The sequence below is a fragment of the Corvus kubaryi genome, unplaced genomic scaffold (assembly GCF_017639235.1).
Source record: "Corvus kubaryi isolate FWS band 111438036 unplaced genomic scaffold, C.kubaryi_AGA036_p1.0 37334, whole genome shotgun sequence".
NCBI classification, from domain to species: domain Eukaryota; kingdom Metazoa; phylum Chordata; class Aves; order Passeriformes; family Corvidae; genus Corvus; species Corvus kubaryi.
In genome coordinates, this window is record NW_024581108.1 from 23,716,615 (window position 1) to 23,733,791 (window position 17,177).

The 17,177-nt window shown below is 43.0% G+C and overlaps 1 protein-coding gene across 4 annotated transcripts in view; it reads left to right on the forward strand.

The window, feature by feature from the left end:
• PATJ (PATJ crumbs cell polarity complex component) overlaps positions 1-17,177 on the forward strand; it is a 140,098-nt gene that overhangs the window by 73,433 nt on the left and 49,488 nt on the right. For all 4 annotated transcript variants that reach the window (XM_042030858.1, XM_042030855.1, XM_042030854.1 and 1 more), the window contains one exon: positions 11,292-11,488. In XM_042030858.1, coding sequence (XP_041886792.1) covers positions 11,292-11,488 — 197 coding nt within the window. The remainder of the gene's footprint in view (positions 1-11,291; positions 11,489-17,177) is intronic.

Genomic DNA, 17,177 nt, shown 5'->3' on the forward strand with positions numbered 1-17,177 from the left:
TGTGGAGCTCCACGCCACAGTTCCCAGAGGTCAGATAGCCATGTAAATTTTAAAATAAAATAAAATAGAAAGCAGGATCCATGGAGTTCCAGCTTACCCAAAAGACAGTGTTTATTACTGGAGAGTACGTCGTGGATGCATCTGAATCATCTGATTTGAAGGCTAAATTCCATGCGAGGGGAAAAAAGAATCAATTGAATATCAAGCCAAAAGAATTACAGTAAAAATTACCATACTCCACTCTTATTTTTCCCCTCAGGCGTTTATTTTTTAACTTTCTCTTAGTTGATTTCCTCCTCCAGTCAGAGTGGAAAAAGTGAGTCTATTTAATATAGTAAAGTTTATCCATTTAGCTCTTCCTCCTGGATTAATCCTTGGAGATGGATTTCTTTTGCCAGAAGGAAAAAGAGAGAGTGCTTGACGTATTGCAAGTCTCTGCTCACATATATCATCAATTTCCTGATTATAATTGTGTTCATTTCAGAAATGCCCAAAGCTTAATGCATTAATATCTTTATTTCATTAAATACATTAGAAGAGAAGCTATCTGTTGTCTAATAACATATTTTGGTACTAAAAAAAAAAAAAAAAAAAATCATCTCTTCAGACACTCTGTTCACTTTTTGTGATACAGTTTTTTTCCTGCACAAAAATGAATGCCTTGCTTAGCACCTCTTATTTGAAGGAAAGGTGCCTGACCCTGGCACTTTTATTTTACTCTTGTGGAAGAGAAAACAGATCTGCCAGGCTGCATCCTTTGGAGAGCTAAAAAATAATCGGAATAGAATTTCTAATACAAAATATTGTTTTATTTAATCAAATCTGTCAAGTGTTATGATGTCATAAGTGCAGCACAAACCTGATTAACTTCTCCAACAGGCTCTCAAGACAGCTGGTTAAATAAGATGTATGGTTTATTTGGGGAGAGTATGCAACTGCTTTATGATTTCACAGGATTATTCAGTGGGGGATTTGTGTGGAGAGGAATTGTTATCCGTTCCTCTGTCCAGGTTCCCCTGCCTCACCTGATGGAAGAGGAATTTGGCAGCTGTAAATGCAGGAGCTGCTTCTTGACTGACACTTGCAGTGCTAGGGAAAGATCTGTGTTCTCATTAGCACTGGGTGCCCACTTATTTTCAATTTATATCACATAGGACAATTGAACATTCTTCTTAAAACTCTTGCTGTCTCATTTTAAGAAGAGACCTTTTAGTGAATTCTTTATTTTGTTGGTGCCTTTCTCTTTTGGAATTACAGCCATAGCTCAGCAGTGTGTTTTCAGCCTGGAAGTTTGTATTTTAGTGTATTTACATGAGAGGTGTTCACTTTGTCATCCTCTCTAATGTTCTGCTGAAAACCTCCTCCTCCAGGGAGGAGGAATGGATTTGCAAGAGTCTGGCATGAGAGCTGACTTTGACAGAGGAGGGAGGAAGGACCTTCTCCTTCATCTCCACTTCTCCTGGGACTTCTCCTGGGCTAAAACATGATCTCAAATCAGAGTGCTGGGCTGTGATTAACACATTAGACACCGTAAATTAGGACATCATAGCTGAAGATAACGGAAATACAAAGTAAAAGAATGATTATTGTGTGTTTATGAACAGAAGGGGTTTCAGAGTGGAATTGCAGGTGTGTATTTGTTTCGTTCCAAGGCACAGAAATCTGCAGCAGTGCCAGGTGTCGCAGTCATTTTTCACTCATTTTTCATTTTACCTCAGCAATCAAAGGCAGGCGGTGACATTGGGAAGCTCAGGTTTGTACCTAAACAAAGCCTGATGACTCAAGTACAGTTTGATAGCTCAAAGCTCAGAAGTCCTCAGGTAGTCTGTAAATGTTTGAAGAGCTGTAATCAGTTTGATGGAAGACAAACCAGGTATGAACCTAACAAAATACTGATAGCTGCCTAAATTTAAAGAGAATGAGGAGATAAACCATCTAAACAGCCCTGTGGGGTTGGGCAGGACTTTTCCATAAGTGAACTCGCTGTACCTCATGTCCTCTAAAAGCTAGATATGTAGCTTTTTAAATATTTAGCTGCTTTTTAATTTAAATTGGCTTTGCAGTTCGTTTAAATCAAACATTTTCTGCTCTTAACATGCATTGGAAGTTTTAAAAGGCAATCTGCATAAAGATCTGAGCATACTCTAAGCCATTAGCTTAATTTTCCTGAATAGCTTTTTTCATTTAAAGTATGTGGGCACCCAGAGGATTGAGAGGAATCTGGACCCAGCACTGACCGTAGTAAAAATCCAGCTTTTGCCTTTTTCCTCAGCAGCCTGAAACAAAGACCTTTTCTCTCCGCAACTCCTTCAGCGGGAATGAAAACAGCTTATCAAACCTGAGCAACTTGTTAGGGGCTGAGAGAGGATATTTTTCTTTGCTAGCCCGCGAGTAAAAGCTGGGAGTGTGAAGCTGAGAGTTGTCACCTGGAGAATTGTGGAAGTGTTTGTGGCCATGGTGTGGTGGCAGAGCCTCCTCTGAGGTCACTGCACAACGAGCTGTGTGTGAAACCCAGAGACAGACAAGAGGGAACCCTTGGCAAAGTGGAAATTAGACCATTTAAAACCAGGTTTGATCACCACAAAGCTGCCATTATCTGCCAGGAGAATAACAATGCTTCTGTTAAATATCCCAGTTTTAAAGGAAAACATGGCAGTACAGACATTTTTTCTTGTATTAATCATAATTGGCATGTTTGTGTGCAGCATTTTTATTACAAAGCTGTTGTTTGTATTTCAATTACATTCTCATTTCTGTCCAAATGCAAACAGTGTATGTTGTTAGGAAAAATATAAAGTACAGAAGGAAAGTTGTTCACAATATCTGAGATGATTAATCTCAAGCATTTTGACAGATGTATCATAGATTTTATATTTCCTTAAATGTTTATATACCTTTATATATATACTTACAATACTTAGATCCCCATAGTTGGCCTAAAAAAGGAACGTGCAACGTTAATACAATATTTTGGTGCAGATAAATCTATTTTTGTAGTAACTAGCTTGACAGTTACAATCAATCTTTAGCAAAACAACTAAAACCTAAAAATAGTAAAGAACATTAAAATTTATCATTAAGATTGCCATTGAATTAATTCACAGCTGAAGTAGCTGATCATGATCAATCTTCTGTGGGGCTTCTTGCTGTTAAGGCTCTCGTTGTAATTCCCAGCCCAGCTCTTTGGGCATTTCCCTGGGCTTTACAGTCCCAGTGACTCATCCAGCTTCAGTCTGTTTAATCACCATCACAGCCTATTTAAAAACTGCTGTGCCAGCATACTTAAGACTTCCATGGTGGGGGTTTTTAATCCTAAAGTTTAATTTAGTCATTGTCAAGTCACTGTGACGTGGCTCTGTTGTGTCACAGGGCTGTGCTGCCGTGGCAAGGAGTGGGTTGGGACTCTCCATCACCTCTTATCCCAGTGCCCAGTGTCATTTCCTCCCTTCACCTGCTCTTCCACAACCAGCTCCCTGGTCTTTTTTTATTTTTATGGCTTGTGAGTGCAACTGTTCTGATTTTATGTGAAGTTTTACATTGTTTGAGTGTTTTTCCTACATTTCACAAGGGGTGGCAGTTCCCCTGGAGATCTTCCTTGAAAAATGTTTTGTAGGTCTTTGGACTCATCAATACAGGCTGTGTTTGCTGCTCAAAAAGTCTTTATTATTAAATCCAAAAAGCCTTTCTATTTTCTCTAGTCCCACTCTAGATGGAGGAGGTTCAGGCTCTTACTGCAGGTTCTTAAATTTATTGAATTAAATGAATCACTAAGTGAGAAATGTCTCATCACCTCGACTTCTGAGAGGTGTTGTCTGTGCTGCCTCTTGCAGTTACTTATCATTGGGCCCCTAAAAGTCTTCATTAGGTAACAAACTCTCAGTTTCTGACAAGGTTCTCTTTAATTAGACTCCGTGCAGAAAGATTCCAAGATAATGGCTGTGCCAGTCGCTGTGGGAACATCATTATTAAAGATGAAGCACTGTCAGGATCAGCTGACACTATTACTGTCAGGGGAGGAAGAATATAAATGTTCACAATATTCATTTGTTTGCATTGAGACCAAGTGGGGAAGCAATGGATTAGAATTCCCAAGATTCAAACACATCAAATGAACGAGCAGCTTTCAAATCCAAACGTAGGGAACGGATCACAGATCCTACCAGAGCCAAGTGAGCAGGAGCAAGCCAGAAAACCTGCTCCTACCAGGAGCTGGACTTGGATGACCCTTGTGGGTCCCTCCCACCTCCTGGAGTCCTGTGATTCTGTGAGAGTAGGTTGGGAAAGAAATTTCTGTCCCAGCTGGGAGGTGTTTTTCAAACTGAGTTGTAAAAGGGGTCGTTAAAGCATCGTCTGTAGCGGCATCTGGGAATCTGGTGCTGGTGCATCCTTACGGATCCCTGATGCTGTGCCGGGGGACAGCTGGAATTTCCTTGGGACTTTGCAGTGTTCCCTAATGTTCCTGCCCTGTTCACACACCCAGGCTTCCCGGAGAGCTGTGTGAGGCAGGAGCACGGCTGTTTTCCTCGGGGAGGTGCAGCAGAGATAACTGAGCCTTATCTCCAGGATGCTCCCAGGCTGCAAGAGTGCAGGGTGTTGGCCTTGGGTGACTTCAGCTGCATAGTGCCACAAAATGCATATTTTTGGAGGGATATTTACAGCAGAGTGTTTTTATGGGATTTTTCTCTTAAAAATGGGGTCTATGGCAGCTGTCATTGGAGCCTACCTCACATTTTAAGGATTTAACTACTCCAAAATGCCTTCAGTCTGGCATTTTGTGGCCTAGGCATAACCACGATGTGATATATTTTTACACATTACCATTTGTATCCTCATAAAGGATTTTATCAAAAGGCAAAAAAAGTCTTTGTTGCTATTTGATTGTGTTTAATCAAGCAGTGGCAGTGTGATGCTCCAGCAGCGTGTCTCCTATCTGGAGGAAACACCCCGTTTGCCAGTGCTTTCCTCCAAAGCCTGCAGGACTGCAGGAGGATCGGCTGGAGCAGGGGCACTCGCAGCTCAGCTCCAGTGAGTCACTGATTGCCACATCACAGCACCCAGAGGAGGTCACTTCTGAGGAAACCCAAGTGCTTTCACGGGGGTTAATGCATCATTTGAAAGGCAAATGAGTGGAAGGATTGTGTGCAGGGGAAGGCAGATTCCCTTATAATCGCCAGTTGTTAACATCAGGATGATGTACTTAACCACACTTTCACTAAATCTCCTTTTACAAGATCCCGGATAAACATGGGCATGAACAGACTCATCGTGGCCTTCTCATCTAATTAAAAAAAACATACAACATCTCTTCCTCAGAGGATTTAAATGTTGTGTAATGGAAGTGCAGCCTTAGAATGAAGCCTTGGGCCTGAATAAGGAAAAAAATCGTTGGCAAAAGCTCCATTTGTGCAAAATGTTGGTGTGAGATGGTGCAAGCATTGGTTATGGACCACAAAACCTGGTTTTCAGCCACTTTTCTCTCTGCTGTTGTCTTTGGGGGTGTGAAGGTTCCTTGATTATAGGAAGAGGTAATTAATGGTAACAGTTTCTAAATGCCACCTGCTCAAACTGAAATGGTACTTGAAGCGGATTGTGGAGACTCTCATTATCCCCTTCTTCCTGGATGAGTTAACAAGCACCAGCAGAAATTTCCACCTTCCGCTGCAAAAAGTGATGCGAGGGACAAGTGGGATTTAAGGAGAGCCTTGGGAGAGAAGGAAAGTTTTCTCTTGTGAGCTGAGAATGAGAGGAGGAAAATGGAATTGGAGCCTGAGCTGGAGGGAGCAATGAGAAGAAACTTGGAGATCCCAGATGAAAGCCAAAATCCTTCGCACAAAACAAGAGGAAAAGAAGGAATCTTCAGGTTAGGGTAAGAATACTGTTTCAGGAGAGTTTAATGCCAGCTTTTCACTTGAGGTCAGGTGAGTTGTGTTTGTGAGGGTGTGTAGCCCACACCTGAGCTGTTTGTGGCACCTGGTGCATGCTCTCTCTCTCATGGAATTAAAAGTAATGTTAGAGTGTTTTGGCTGACGGTATTTTGGGGAAGAAGGGGCCATGGAGCTCTTTCTCTTAAATGGGAGAATCAGTCGAAGTCTGCCAAAGGGAAAATAGGAAATGCTGAGTTTTGTTTTTCTCTGCAAATCGTCACTTCAGGTTTGGTAAATGGTTTCCAAACGGTGCACATGAAGCAAAATGTTGCCAGAGGGATGTCAAAGGGAGATTGTAGGGGATGCTGAGTCTCTGGATCGGGTGGGGAACTCTCTCTGCCCCCGGGTTTGGAGGTAACAGCACTTAGAAGATGTGTCCTCTGTCATCACCTGTGGGAGGGGGACTGCTCAGAACAGGGTCTCTGGCTCTTCCATTTAGATTTTTCAATATAACTGCCCTATTTTTCTCATGCTTGCTGATCACTGAGAGAAGAGTTGCACTGATTTAATGGAATTTAAGGAAGCATTACAGAAATTCTCTCTGTTTTTCAGTTTGAAGCTCACGAAAACAGAGGAGTGCATCGCTTTTGAGATAAGGTTTGAAGAACTGTGCCTCCTTGGAGCTGAATAGAGGGCTAGTGGGAAGATTAAAACAATAAGCTTATTATATTATTAGTAGTGGGAGAATTCTAAGCCCCATTTGTTCAATTATGGTCCCTTCAATATGCTTATTTAGGTTCTTGTAAGTTGTAATCAGTAAACTAGATGTGCTGCCCTCACAGCTCTAGGGTTAGCTTTCAAGGGACTTCCTACATTAATTTTTTTTAATGTTTGTAGTGAAATCAAGAAGGGAATTGGTTGCTTGATATGCAAGGGTGGCTCTGTGCAGTGGATGCTGCCTGCATTCTGATGTCTGTCATTACCCAGTGACAGCAGTGGCCGTGGTGCTGCAGCACTGCTGCCTGAGCTGTGCTGGGAAGGGCCAGGACTGTAACCAGGTTTTGTGCTGTGGGATAAAAATGGGAGATAAACACATTAGAACGAGCACAGGCTGATAAATGAGATCTCCAAAAGCCAGCATATGCTGCTAATAGAGATCTTGAGGCGACACAAGAGGGATGTAAAATCCTCAGCATCACCTTCTGTATACAAATATCAGCTGTTGTCTCTCTTTGTGGTTTTTTTCCCCTTTTCTTTATATTTTGCCTTGACATTTTTAATATTGAGCATTTGGTACTAAACCAAATCACCTCGCTGAGTCATCCAGAGCTTTGTCTTTCCTCTTTTTACCTGTTCTAGATGGACTCTCATTTGCATCACGCAGAGGCACCATTTTCCAAAGCAACACCTCTTCCCTTTCAGCTCATTTAACTGGAGATTTCAGCAGGCTTGGGTAAAAGGCTCCTCAGCCCTTTGCAAGTCCTTTATATATCTGTCATTTAAAGAGCCTCTTGCCTTCCTGAGAACTGGTGTCTGGTTTTGCTGTTGCAGATAAATTGTGTATTTGTTGCAATACTAGATCATGCAAACTCCAATATCCTGACCATATTGTCCCCATTTATTTCTTTTATCTCTCTGTTTAATATAATAGGAATAGTGGCTGAGGCAGAGAAACACATGCAGCAGCATAATAGTATATTGTTTGAGAGCAGTTGTCTTCCATTTCCAGGGTTTCTCTTTGAAATGTAATTGTCTGCTAATATAACTGGGAAATATTCTTGCAAGAGTGATCACTAAAGCGTTTACTCATGCTTTTGGTTCGTGTTACATCTGTATGGTATTTTTAAGAGAAGCTGGCCGCAGTATTAGCTGGTGAGATGTGTTTGCAGAAGTTGTGATAGGCATATTGTCACCGAATGTGGAAACAGCCCCGTGTAGTGCCAAAACAGGAGATGCCTCGTCCCATGTGTAATGCAGCAACAACAGAATTACAATTGCCTCGTGTAAAGTATCTGGTAATGAAGGCAGATAATGGAATTCTTTGCAAAAGCAGATGCTAACTGGCTCCCCAACCCTAGGCAGAGAGCTGAAAACTGATACCAGCTGGAGGGGAGAAAAAGCAGCTGAAAAAGGCATTAAAAAGGAGATGCCTTAGATGCACGTTTGTTTAAACAGTAAATACTTGTTTAAAACAATCTTGTGAGATTCTTATTAAGAGGCAAACTGAGACTACCATGACAGAACTGTAGGAAGTCAGCTGGATGCCCAGAGGATATTTGTATGCAGATTGGATGAGTAAGGCAACACCGCTGGGAATTTGTTGTCATTTATTGCCTGGCCAGGACAGCCCTTCCAAGGGCTGAACTGCAGGAGGTGGGACTGGGGAGAGCCAGAACCTTCTGTTGGCCAGGGAGAAGGCAGCCTGTGCTGAGGGAGGGTTGATTTTAAAAGCAGGGGTGTCTCTGCTTGTCCCTTCTCCAGGATAGCAGTGCCTCCTGCCAGGATGGAAATGGGGCTGGCACGGAGCATCCTCGTGCCTCCCTCCTTGCTCTCCCTCTGTTTTACCTCTTAGTCACCTCAGCCATTTCAAACCACGGAGCAGTTGCTTGGAAATGAATGTAATCATTTAGGAACAAGGGCTTAGTCCACACGGAGGCTTCCTTCTGTTGTAAGGATTTTTTCCAGCAAATGGCACAACAGGGAAGGCGCTTAAAAAAACCCCAAAGAAAACAACCCAACCCCTTAACAAATAAAGTGACCAACCCTGGAGTTGGTCTGTGCTTTTTGCCCAGATAAATTTTTTCTTTACCCAAAGATTTGTTCCCACAGTGGGGGATTTTGGCACAGCTGGAGCACGGAGCTGGGATTCAACTCAGCAGGTTTCCAGCCCTGGCCCAACGCAGGCAGACCAGGAACTTTAGTGGGGCAATTGCCCAAACGACTGATTTTTGGAGGATTAAAGCTCACTTTCAGTTTCAGCCCAGCTCAGAAAGGAATATACATGTACTTCTGAACTGCCAACATTTCTCCCATGTGAGCAAACTCATTTTGGGGAGGAAACACGGTGGAATTACAGACTTACTGTCCGTCTCGGAGGAGGCACTTTGTCTGCAGGCAGAGGCTGGAGCAATGTGTTTGCAGTGTCACAGGGCTGCTCATGCTGGGGAATTTCAAGTGGTTTTTACTGACAAGCCAGAAATGAGTTTTGAGGCAGTCTCTGAAGATGTGCAGCTTCATCTGCACTGCATTTAAGCATGTGTGTTCCTTGCTCCTTCAGCTCCTGTCTGTGCACCCGGCTGTGAATTGTTAAAATTACGCTTCAGACATGTTCCTTGCTCCTGGCTAACAGAAGTGAGATGTGTTACCCGTGTACAACAAACAGTGGAGGGAACTGTGGCAGAGAGTGATCGACAGCAGCCCTCCGGCGCCAATTCTTAGTTTTAGCCACAAAAATGCAATCAGCAAGAAAAATCCTTTTCTGCTGGTGCCCCGTTCTGGGGTGTACTGCTGCTCCTTGCTGTGCTGTAATGAGTTATTTGTCTAATTGTGGTGGGCAGCAAATGTCTTAGAGCTCTTCAGGTCTTGTCTTGGCTTCATGGGCAAAGAAGTTAAACCTCGCTGCTGTGAATAAACCAGGTGTGGCTCTGTGTGCCTGTATCTCCTTTGCTTTCAGAAACACCATTTTTGAGACCCTTCCTGTCTCGCTGGTTTGTTATTAAGAAGAGAAAAACAGTTTCCAAATCCATGTAGCAAACCACACCTCTAATTACATGTTGACTCTGTTAGTTAAGAAATACATTAAAGAACCATGCAGCTACATGGATTTCCATTTAATGAAGTTACATGAATTTTTTGGGCCATATAATTGATAGTAACAAGCGAGTTTTCTAAATTTTTTTTTTTTTTTTTTTTGTGATATTCTCTGCAGACCTCTGTAGGGCTTCAGCAGCTTTCCAGGGATAACATCCCACCCTTACTGTACGCCCCCTGGGATTTTTGGCTCAGGCACTGGGGATTTTGAGCATGGCAGGAAAATGGCAGCCCATAAATACAGTGAGGGGAGAGCTGGTTGGTGCCTGTGTTGCTCTCAGTGTGGGTAATTCTCTTGGGTGCACCTGGGGCTGGAGAAGCTGCTCTCCATGTCCCAGTGGGCTCTGCCAAGGCACAAGGGGCTGCTGCAGCTGGAGCAATTACTCAGGAAGGACCCTTGGCGAGAAGAGCCACTGGGAATGTCCCACGTTCAGCTAAATCACCCTGGCAGCACAGGAGCTGTGGAAGGAACATCTCTGCCCCATCTTCTTTCTTCTCAGCAGTTTTTATTCACTTTTAGTTGCCTCCCTCTCACCTTCCCCAGCTCTTTTCCCTCTTTCTCGTTGTCATGGGAACATTCACTACAGCAGTTAAATCATACCGCTAAAATATGCTTCCCCAGGAGAGTGGTAGTAGCTAATATTGATCTAGCTCCTGCTGCTGACTCAGGGATATGGTTGTACATATAATATCCCTTATTTCTCCTTTTAATGCATAATGCAGCAGTTTCTTTCACCTTGGGCTCTGTGCTAAAGGTGACACCCAGCCACAGGGATATACTTTGACTTGCCCTTTCAAATGTGTGGCCCAGCTGAAGGGTGCAGGTGGTGGTTTAAACTGCCTTTAAAATCCGTAAAGGGAAAGCAGACGGGAAAGAACTGCCCTCCCCAGCAATGGTGATAGATGTTTACATGCCAGCGGTGAAAGGACATTCAGATTAACCTGTCAGCATCCACAGCCACGCCGTGTGCTCCGAATAACTTTGTAAATATATCGAGCTCTGTCACAGGAATGCTTGAAATGCAGATGAAAGACAAATAACTACCTTAATATCTGGTGAGGCTGCATTTAGAAATGCAATCACTCATCTCCATTGTCACTGACATCTGCTCTGCGTAATCAGCCCGTCGAGTTAAGCAGAGCGTGCTGAGAGGATTCCTGAGTCACCAGGAAGAAGCAGAAGGTTTTACCTTGAGATGTGAGCTTGCTGTAATGTTTGAGCCATTAAGTGCTTCGGTTTCCCCACAGTGGTTAATTAACCAGCTCGAACTTTACGAGAGTTTCCTGAATTTGATAGGTTTTGTAAGGTAAAGGTGCCTCTGGAATTTCCTTGTTTACCCTCCTTTCAGAAAAGTTTTGGTTTGGAACCAGGCTGTTGTACAAATAATTAAAATAGTGTGGGTTTAATGTGAATAGTATTTGCAGCTGATGCTGCATTTTGCTGTGTGACTGATACACAAAGAGCAAATGGTATTTTAGAGCCTGTGCTGAAAAGACCTCTGTTAAAAACACTATTTGCTGAGAAGCCATAAATTTCTGGCATATTTGTGTGTGTTGCTGAACATCTGCGTGTAACTCACTTTATGTTCTAACTCCCTTTATGTTTGACCTTCCCAGAAAAAATCAGGCAGAGATATGCAGATCTCCCGGGAGAGTTGCACATTATTGAGCTCGAGAAAGACAAGAATGGGCTGGGGCTCAGCCTGGCTGGCAACAAGGACCGCTCCCGGATGAGCATCTTCGTGGTTGGGATCAATCCCGACGGCCCCGCGGGACGGGACGGACGGATGCACATCGGGGATGAACTCCTGGAGGTAATTGTTCCCTTTAGCTCCCGTGTGCAGGGAGAGAGAGGCATCTGTGGAGTCATTATTGAACCTTAAATAAAGCCTGCAAGTGGAATTAGGTGGCTGAGCGAGGAGCTGCGCTGATTTATGCCAACTGAGAACTTGGCCTTTGGCAGGTAAATGTGTTTGCAGTGAAACAAAAATCATTGGCCTGTGAAAAGCAATGTCTTGTCAGCGAAGTCTGTGCTCTCAGCATGTTCACAAGCTCTGCGTAGGGAGGGACTGTTGAAAGGCAGGAAGGGGACAGTAAATCAATCCTTGGAGTGCAAGTGTGGTTTTACAGGGAAATTCACACCTTGCGTTAAAAAAAGCCAAAACTCCCTCAACGTTACCATATGTGTTTTTACAGATGACAGGGATATTCCCTATCCTGGAAATAAATTTCATGCTATAATCTGTTTTGATCTGTTGCAACTTAAAATACTTATTTTCTTTAGTTGTGTCTGGCACGAGTTCACGCACAAGGCAAGAGAGCTCATTAGCAAGTGGAGTATTTTGTCTTCACTTTTTCTCCAGTCTCCTTGCTTCACCTTCAGCCTGAAAATGCAGCTTCTCCTTCATCTGGTTTTCTGGGCTGTTGCAAAATGACATTTTGCTGTGGTACCTGCAGCGATTCCCCACGTCGTGATTGCTTCAGTGGTTTAAAAAAATCATCCATCCCTGGGGATCTTCCCCTTGGAGAGAGACTCTCACTGAAGAGCAGGGATTTGCTGACCTGCTGCTCTCCGTGGGTGGTGATGCTTTGATCTTTCAGCAACTCCCTGTGCAGTCAGAAAACCACCTATTTTTTCACATTTCTTGACTCGAGAAAGAGCAGTTTGCCTGCCTGGGGATACCCTGGGAATAGTCAGAACTGCTCAAGCATTTGTCATTGTCTAACAATTCTGTAATTAGGGGGTTTCAATACACATAGTTCAAGAAAGACTTTTTTTTGCTATAAAAACACCATCATCTGAAGCTGGTTTCATTTTAAGGGTGAGAAAAGGTATGAAGGAGCATTTCCCAAGGTGGTGGTGTTGCCCTCATTCCTCTCCCTGTTAAGTTGGAGATAAAAATATTTTTTTTCCTTCGGTAGAAGGAAAGTGAGGTTCTCCATCCCAAAACTTCCAAGCTTCAAGTAAAACATCAAGGAGGCTTTAGTAAATACCTTGTTTATCTTTGCAATCCACTTCAAGATGTGCCACCAGTGGGCAGGACGACAGTTCCTTATAGCAAAGGATAAATTCAAACATCCTGCATTACAGAGGAAGGGGGTGGTGCATTAGCCATGTGCAGTGAGGAGATGACAGAACTCGTGCCTGGTTCTCACCTAACTGCACGTTTTGAGTACGTTTGCATCTGCATCTTTAGTTACACCTCGATTTTCAGTATTGGAACATCTCAGCAAGAGAAGGGATTCACATCTTGGGAAGCCTCTGGCATTTCTGCGCTGTCCTGGGATGCCCCGGTGATTCCTGCTGGACAGTCCTGCTCCGTTGAAACAGAGGATGCCACTGCAGGGTGTGCAGATTATTCCCTGGGGCTTTTGATGGAGTTAAGGTTAATGGCCTGGCCATTTACACAGATAGATATTACCTGTTCATTTGTCTTTTGAACTGGAGTTTGATTGGAGTCAGTTGAAGGATGTGGGATGCTGCCAGATTGCCTCAGCTCCTTATTCATAAAATCTTTTTTTACTGAACCAGTGAAATACCAGCTCACTTTTGGCTTGTGCAAACAACAGTAGTCTTTTGGGGCATGATCCTGACTTGTTTTCACAACCTGACATTGAGGGAAATGCAGGTCACATAAAATACCTGCATGTGATCATTATTCTTTAATATCTCTTCAGTGATGTATTTTGGATGGCTATGTGGCTGGAGAAAACAGCTTTTTGAGGGAAGAAGGTCCTTTCATCCTACTTTTATACATGTGGGGAAACGACTTGGGTCAGAATTTGGTCCCTGTGCAGAAGAATGTTTTCTTTTACAGGACACGAGTTCTGCTTTTCCATTCTTTTTCTGAGCAAAGGAACCATCTGTGGTGCTCCTGCCTCGCTCTCTTGCTGGTTTAGTGCAGGTGTCTGCACTGCTTCATGTCTTGTTAGCCTGAGCTCAGTCCTGTGGCTGATTGTGCCCAGCATGGCCCTCAGCAGGTTCACCTGGAGCTGTACCTGTGCCTCGAGTCCTGCTGCTCCTCAGCCCTGCATGGGCCTGTCCTGTCAGGAGCTCTTATTCACACTGAATAATCCACCCTGCTATTATCATTATTATCATTATTGTTATTATCATCTCCCCATGAGAGAGTCAGCTGAGTTCTATTAATAAACCAGGCTGTTCAGAGCCCTGTTACGCTGAATTACTGATGTTGGGATGTTCTGCCTTGTCCCCCTTCTCTTGCTGAAGATGGGGCAGGAGGTGGAAAGAAACTGCTCCTTTGGGTGTGGAGCTTTCCCTGCCCATGGCAGGGGTTGGAATGAGATGAGCTTTAAGGTCCTCTCCCACCCAACCCTTTCTGTGTTTTATTCTGTCACCTCTTGAAAGGGTAAAAGCCAGTCTTTAGAGTCAAAAATTGCTGTAAAAGTTTGCCTGTTGTCCATTCTGGACTGTTGCCCGAGAGATAATTATTACATTTTATTTCTTTATGCCATTTTTGTCATAGCTCAAAGCGAGGGAGCTTTTGTGCTAAATGCATTTTTATTGCTATTTTATTTTAAGAGGCTTAGATAAATAGAAGTTGTGCTGTAATAATATAATAGATACAGCAGTATTCTGCCCAAGTAAATGAGCCACCCAGCCAAACTCACAATGCCATTTTTGTTCTAAAATGTGGCAGATTGGCATTTAATTCTCAGTTTATTTGTTGTGGAATCATAGAGCAGAATCACAGAATGGGTTGGGTTGGGAGGCACCTTTAAAGATCACCTCATTCCACCCCCTGCCATGGGCAGGGACACCTTCCACCATCCCAGGCTGCTCCAAGCCCCATCCAACCTGGTTTTGGACACTCCCAGGGATGGAGAGGCCACAGCTTCTCTGGACAAACTGCTCCAGTGTCGTTTTGGTCTTTTGAAAAGAGGAGAGAAATCCTTTCCTCGTGTGCTTTGTGTGCAGGTTACCAGCTCAGGCTGGGTTTGGGTGGTGATTTTCAAGCTGCCAGCAGGTAAAGCTGCGAGGGGGAGGTTGCTGAGCAGCAGGGCACAGACAATCTGTGGCTTTCCAATGTCCTTTCTCCACACTCCCCAGGTGGGGAACCACAGGGATCAGCTGCCAGCTCAGAGCAGGATATTTTCTGTCCTTACGGATTTTATGGTCTGTTGATCACTTTAGATGATGCACATGTTTGAACATGTGCCCAGCAAGAAATTTGGTGAGGAAAGGGAAATTCACATTCTAATTAGTTTTTCTTTCCAATGTTTTCCTTGTGCTTTGTTGTTTGGGAGCTCGGTGTACTTTATGGGGTTTCAGTATATAAAATTTGACTGATAAAAAAGGTTTTGAAACTTTCCCCATTGTTTCAGAGAGTCTGGTTGTGTCTTGAAATGCTACAATTCCTGTGGTAAGGAGGAACCCAGTGCAATGTACAAAGAAATAATTATTACAGAAAGCTAAGCCAGTATTTTTACTAGCTTTGGGGTATCATTTAACTTGATTTTCATAAAAATCAGATGATACTAATTTTATGGATTTCCATTACTGCCACGTAGTAAAAACAGTGCGGGTTGGGTTTTTTTTTTAATATCCATATCTAATGTTTCTCTTCTGCAAATTAAAGTTTGAGAAGCAAACAATCCTGGAGATTTTCCCTCTGAACTCAAGAGCTCGGATTTCAGTGAGTTTGTACTTTCTGCTACTTCAGTGCATGAAACTGTAAACCAAAACTTTTGTAGGTGAAGGCAAACAGTACATTTGGGATCTGTGATTAAGTCTGCCATAAAGCAATGTGTGATTACATTAAAGACTGAACTTGTGTGCTGACCTGACCTCATACCTGCAGCAAGTTTTTATCTTTCTCTCTGCTCTGCTGGCTTTCCAAGGGGTTATGGAAAGAGACATTTAAAGAAGAGTTGAGGTTGATTTAGATCAGTTTATTTCTTTTGCTTAGTTGAGGCTTTCTTTTTCTTTCCTAATCTCTAATGCAAAAAGTAAAGCACAGATTTATAGGTTTTGACTCCCAGAGTACTATTTGGTTGATCTGACGTGCTACTTTATTTAATTTGAAAGATTTTAAATGGTGTTTCTTCTGAAACCCTAAATGTTCTCTGTTTTGTTTTATTTAAGTAGGCTTTGGTGCCTTGCTCATCACTGTGGTATCTGCAGCTAACGGGACATTAATTTATTTTGTAAAAGAAAGTCTACTTTAAAAAAAAACAAGAAAACTTGATACTAGGGGTAATAACTCTGTAGGACAGTCCAAAACGTTATGGAGATATATTACTTTGATTATGCTTTCATTTTGGAGTAATTAAATAATTATAACTTACAGACCCAGCTCACAGCTAATTAAAGTTTGGACTATTTGATACATGTCGTGAATAGGATTAATTTAGCCAGAGTAAAGACTATAAATTTTAATCTAAGAAGTCTGCTGTTTAGGAAAATTGATGGTAATTTAACTAAATCCAAACAATTTGTAAAGCATACAGTATTCCCAGTGAACAATTTCTTCTTGATCTTAGAGAAATTAAGTCAACAAACTCACTGAAAATTTCAAGTTGAGCTTGAAGCCAGAATGCAGCTGAGCATTCATTCATTCATTCATTCATTTTTGCCACTGGATTTTTAAATTGATCTTTGATTAAAGAAGCCTGACCCAGGATGTTGCTCCCCGCCCTGCCTTTGCCACCACAGCAGTTGCAGACAGAACCATATCAACCCCTTTAGGAATGGTGATGTGATGATATTTCCTTGTAGAGCTTTCTTGGGTCCCTCTTGGCAGGTCAATACTTTGCACTTCAATCCCGATCAGTAATCAAGTGTTAGGGCGTTTATTCTTGTCCTTGCATTGTCCTTGTTTAACTGATGAACTTGCATCATGTTTTGACCCACTGAAAATAACATTTTTGAATATTCCCAATGTGTCTGACTAGCCCATATCACACCAGGCTGGGAGACTTGGCCTGTTCCTTCTTGTTTGAATGAAAAAAAATCCTTCTAAGATCACAAACCCAGAATCCAATACAAACATCTGCAGTAACAAAAATTCCTTCTATAATCACGACTAAATTGTTCCTGGGCTCCGTTGTCGTTATTGTTTTAAGCAGCATTGGTATATCAAATGTGAATGTAAATATTATGTTGTAAATTTAGAGTGGGAGGAAAAAACTGCAGCATTGAAGCATAGGATTGTTTAGGTTGGAAAACTCCTCTCAGACACGGAGTCCAACTGTTCCCTCAGCACTGCCAAGGCCACCACTGCCCCGTGTCCCCAAGTGCCACATCCACAGGGCTTTTAAATCCCTCCGGGGATGGGGACTCCATCCCTGCCCTGGGCAGCTGTGCCAGGGCTGGACAGACCTTTCCATGAAGAAATTTCCCCAATGTCCACCCTGAGCCTCCCCTGGCCCAGCCTGAGGCCGTTCCCTCTCCTCCTGTCCCTGTTCCCTGCCAGCAGAGCCCGACCCCCCCCAGCTGCCCCCTCCTGTCAGGGACTTGTGCAGAGCCACAAGGTCCCCCCT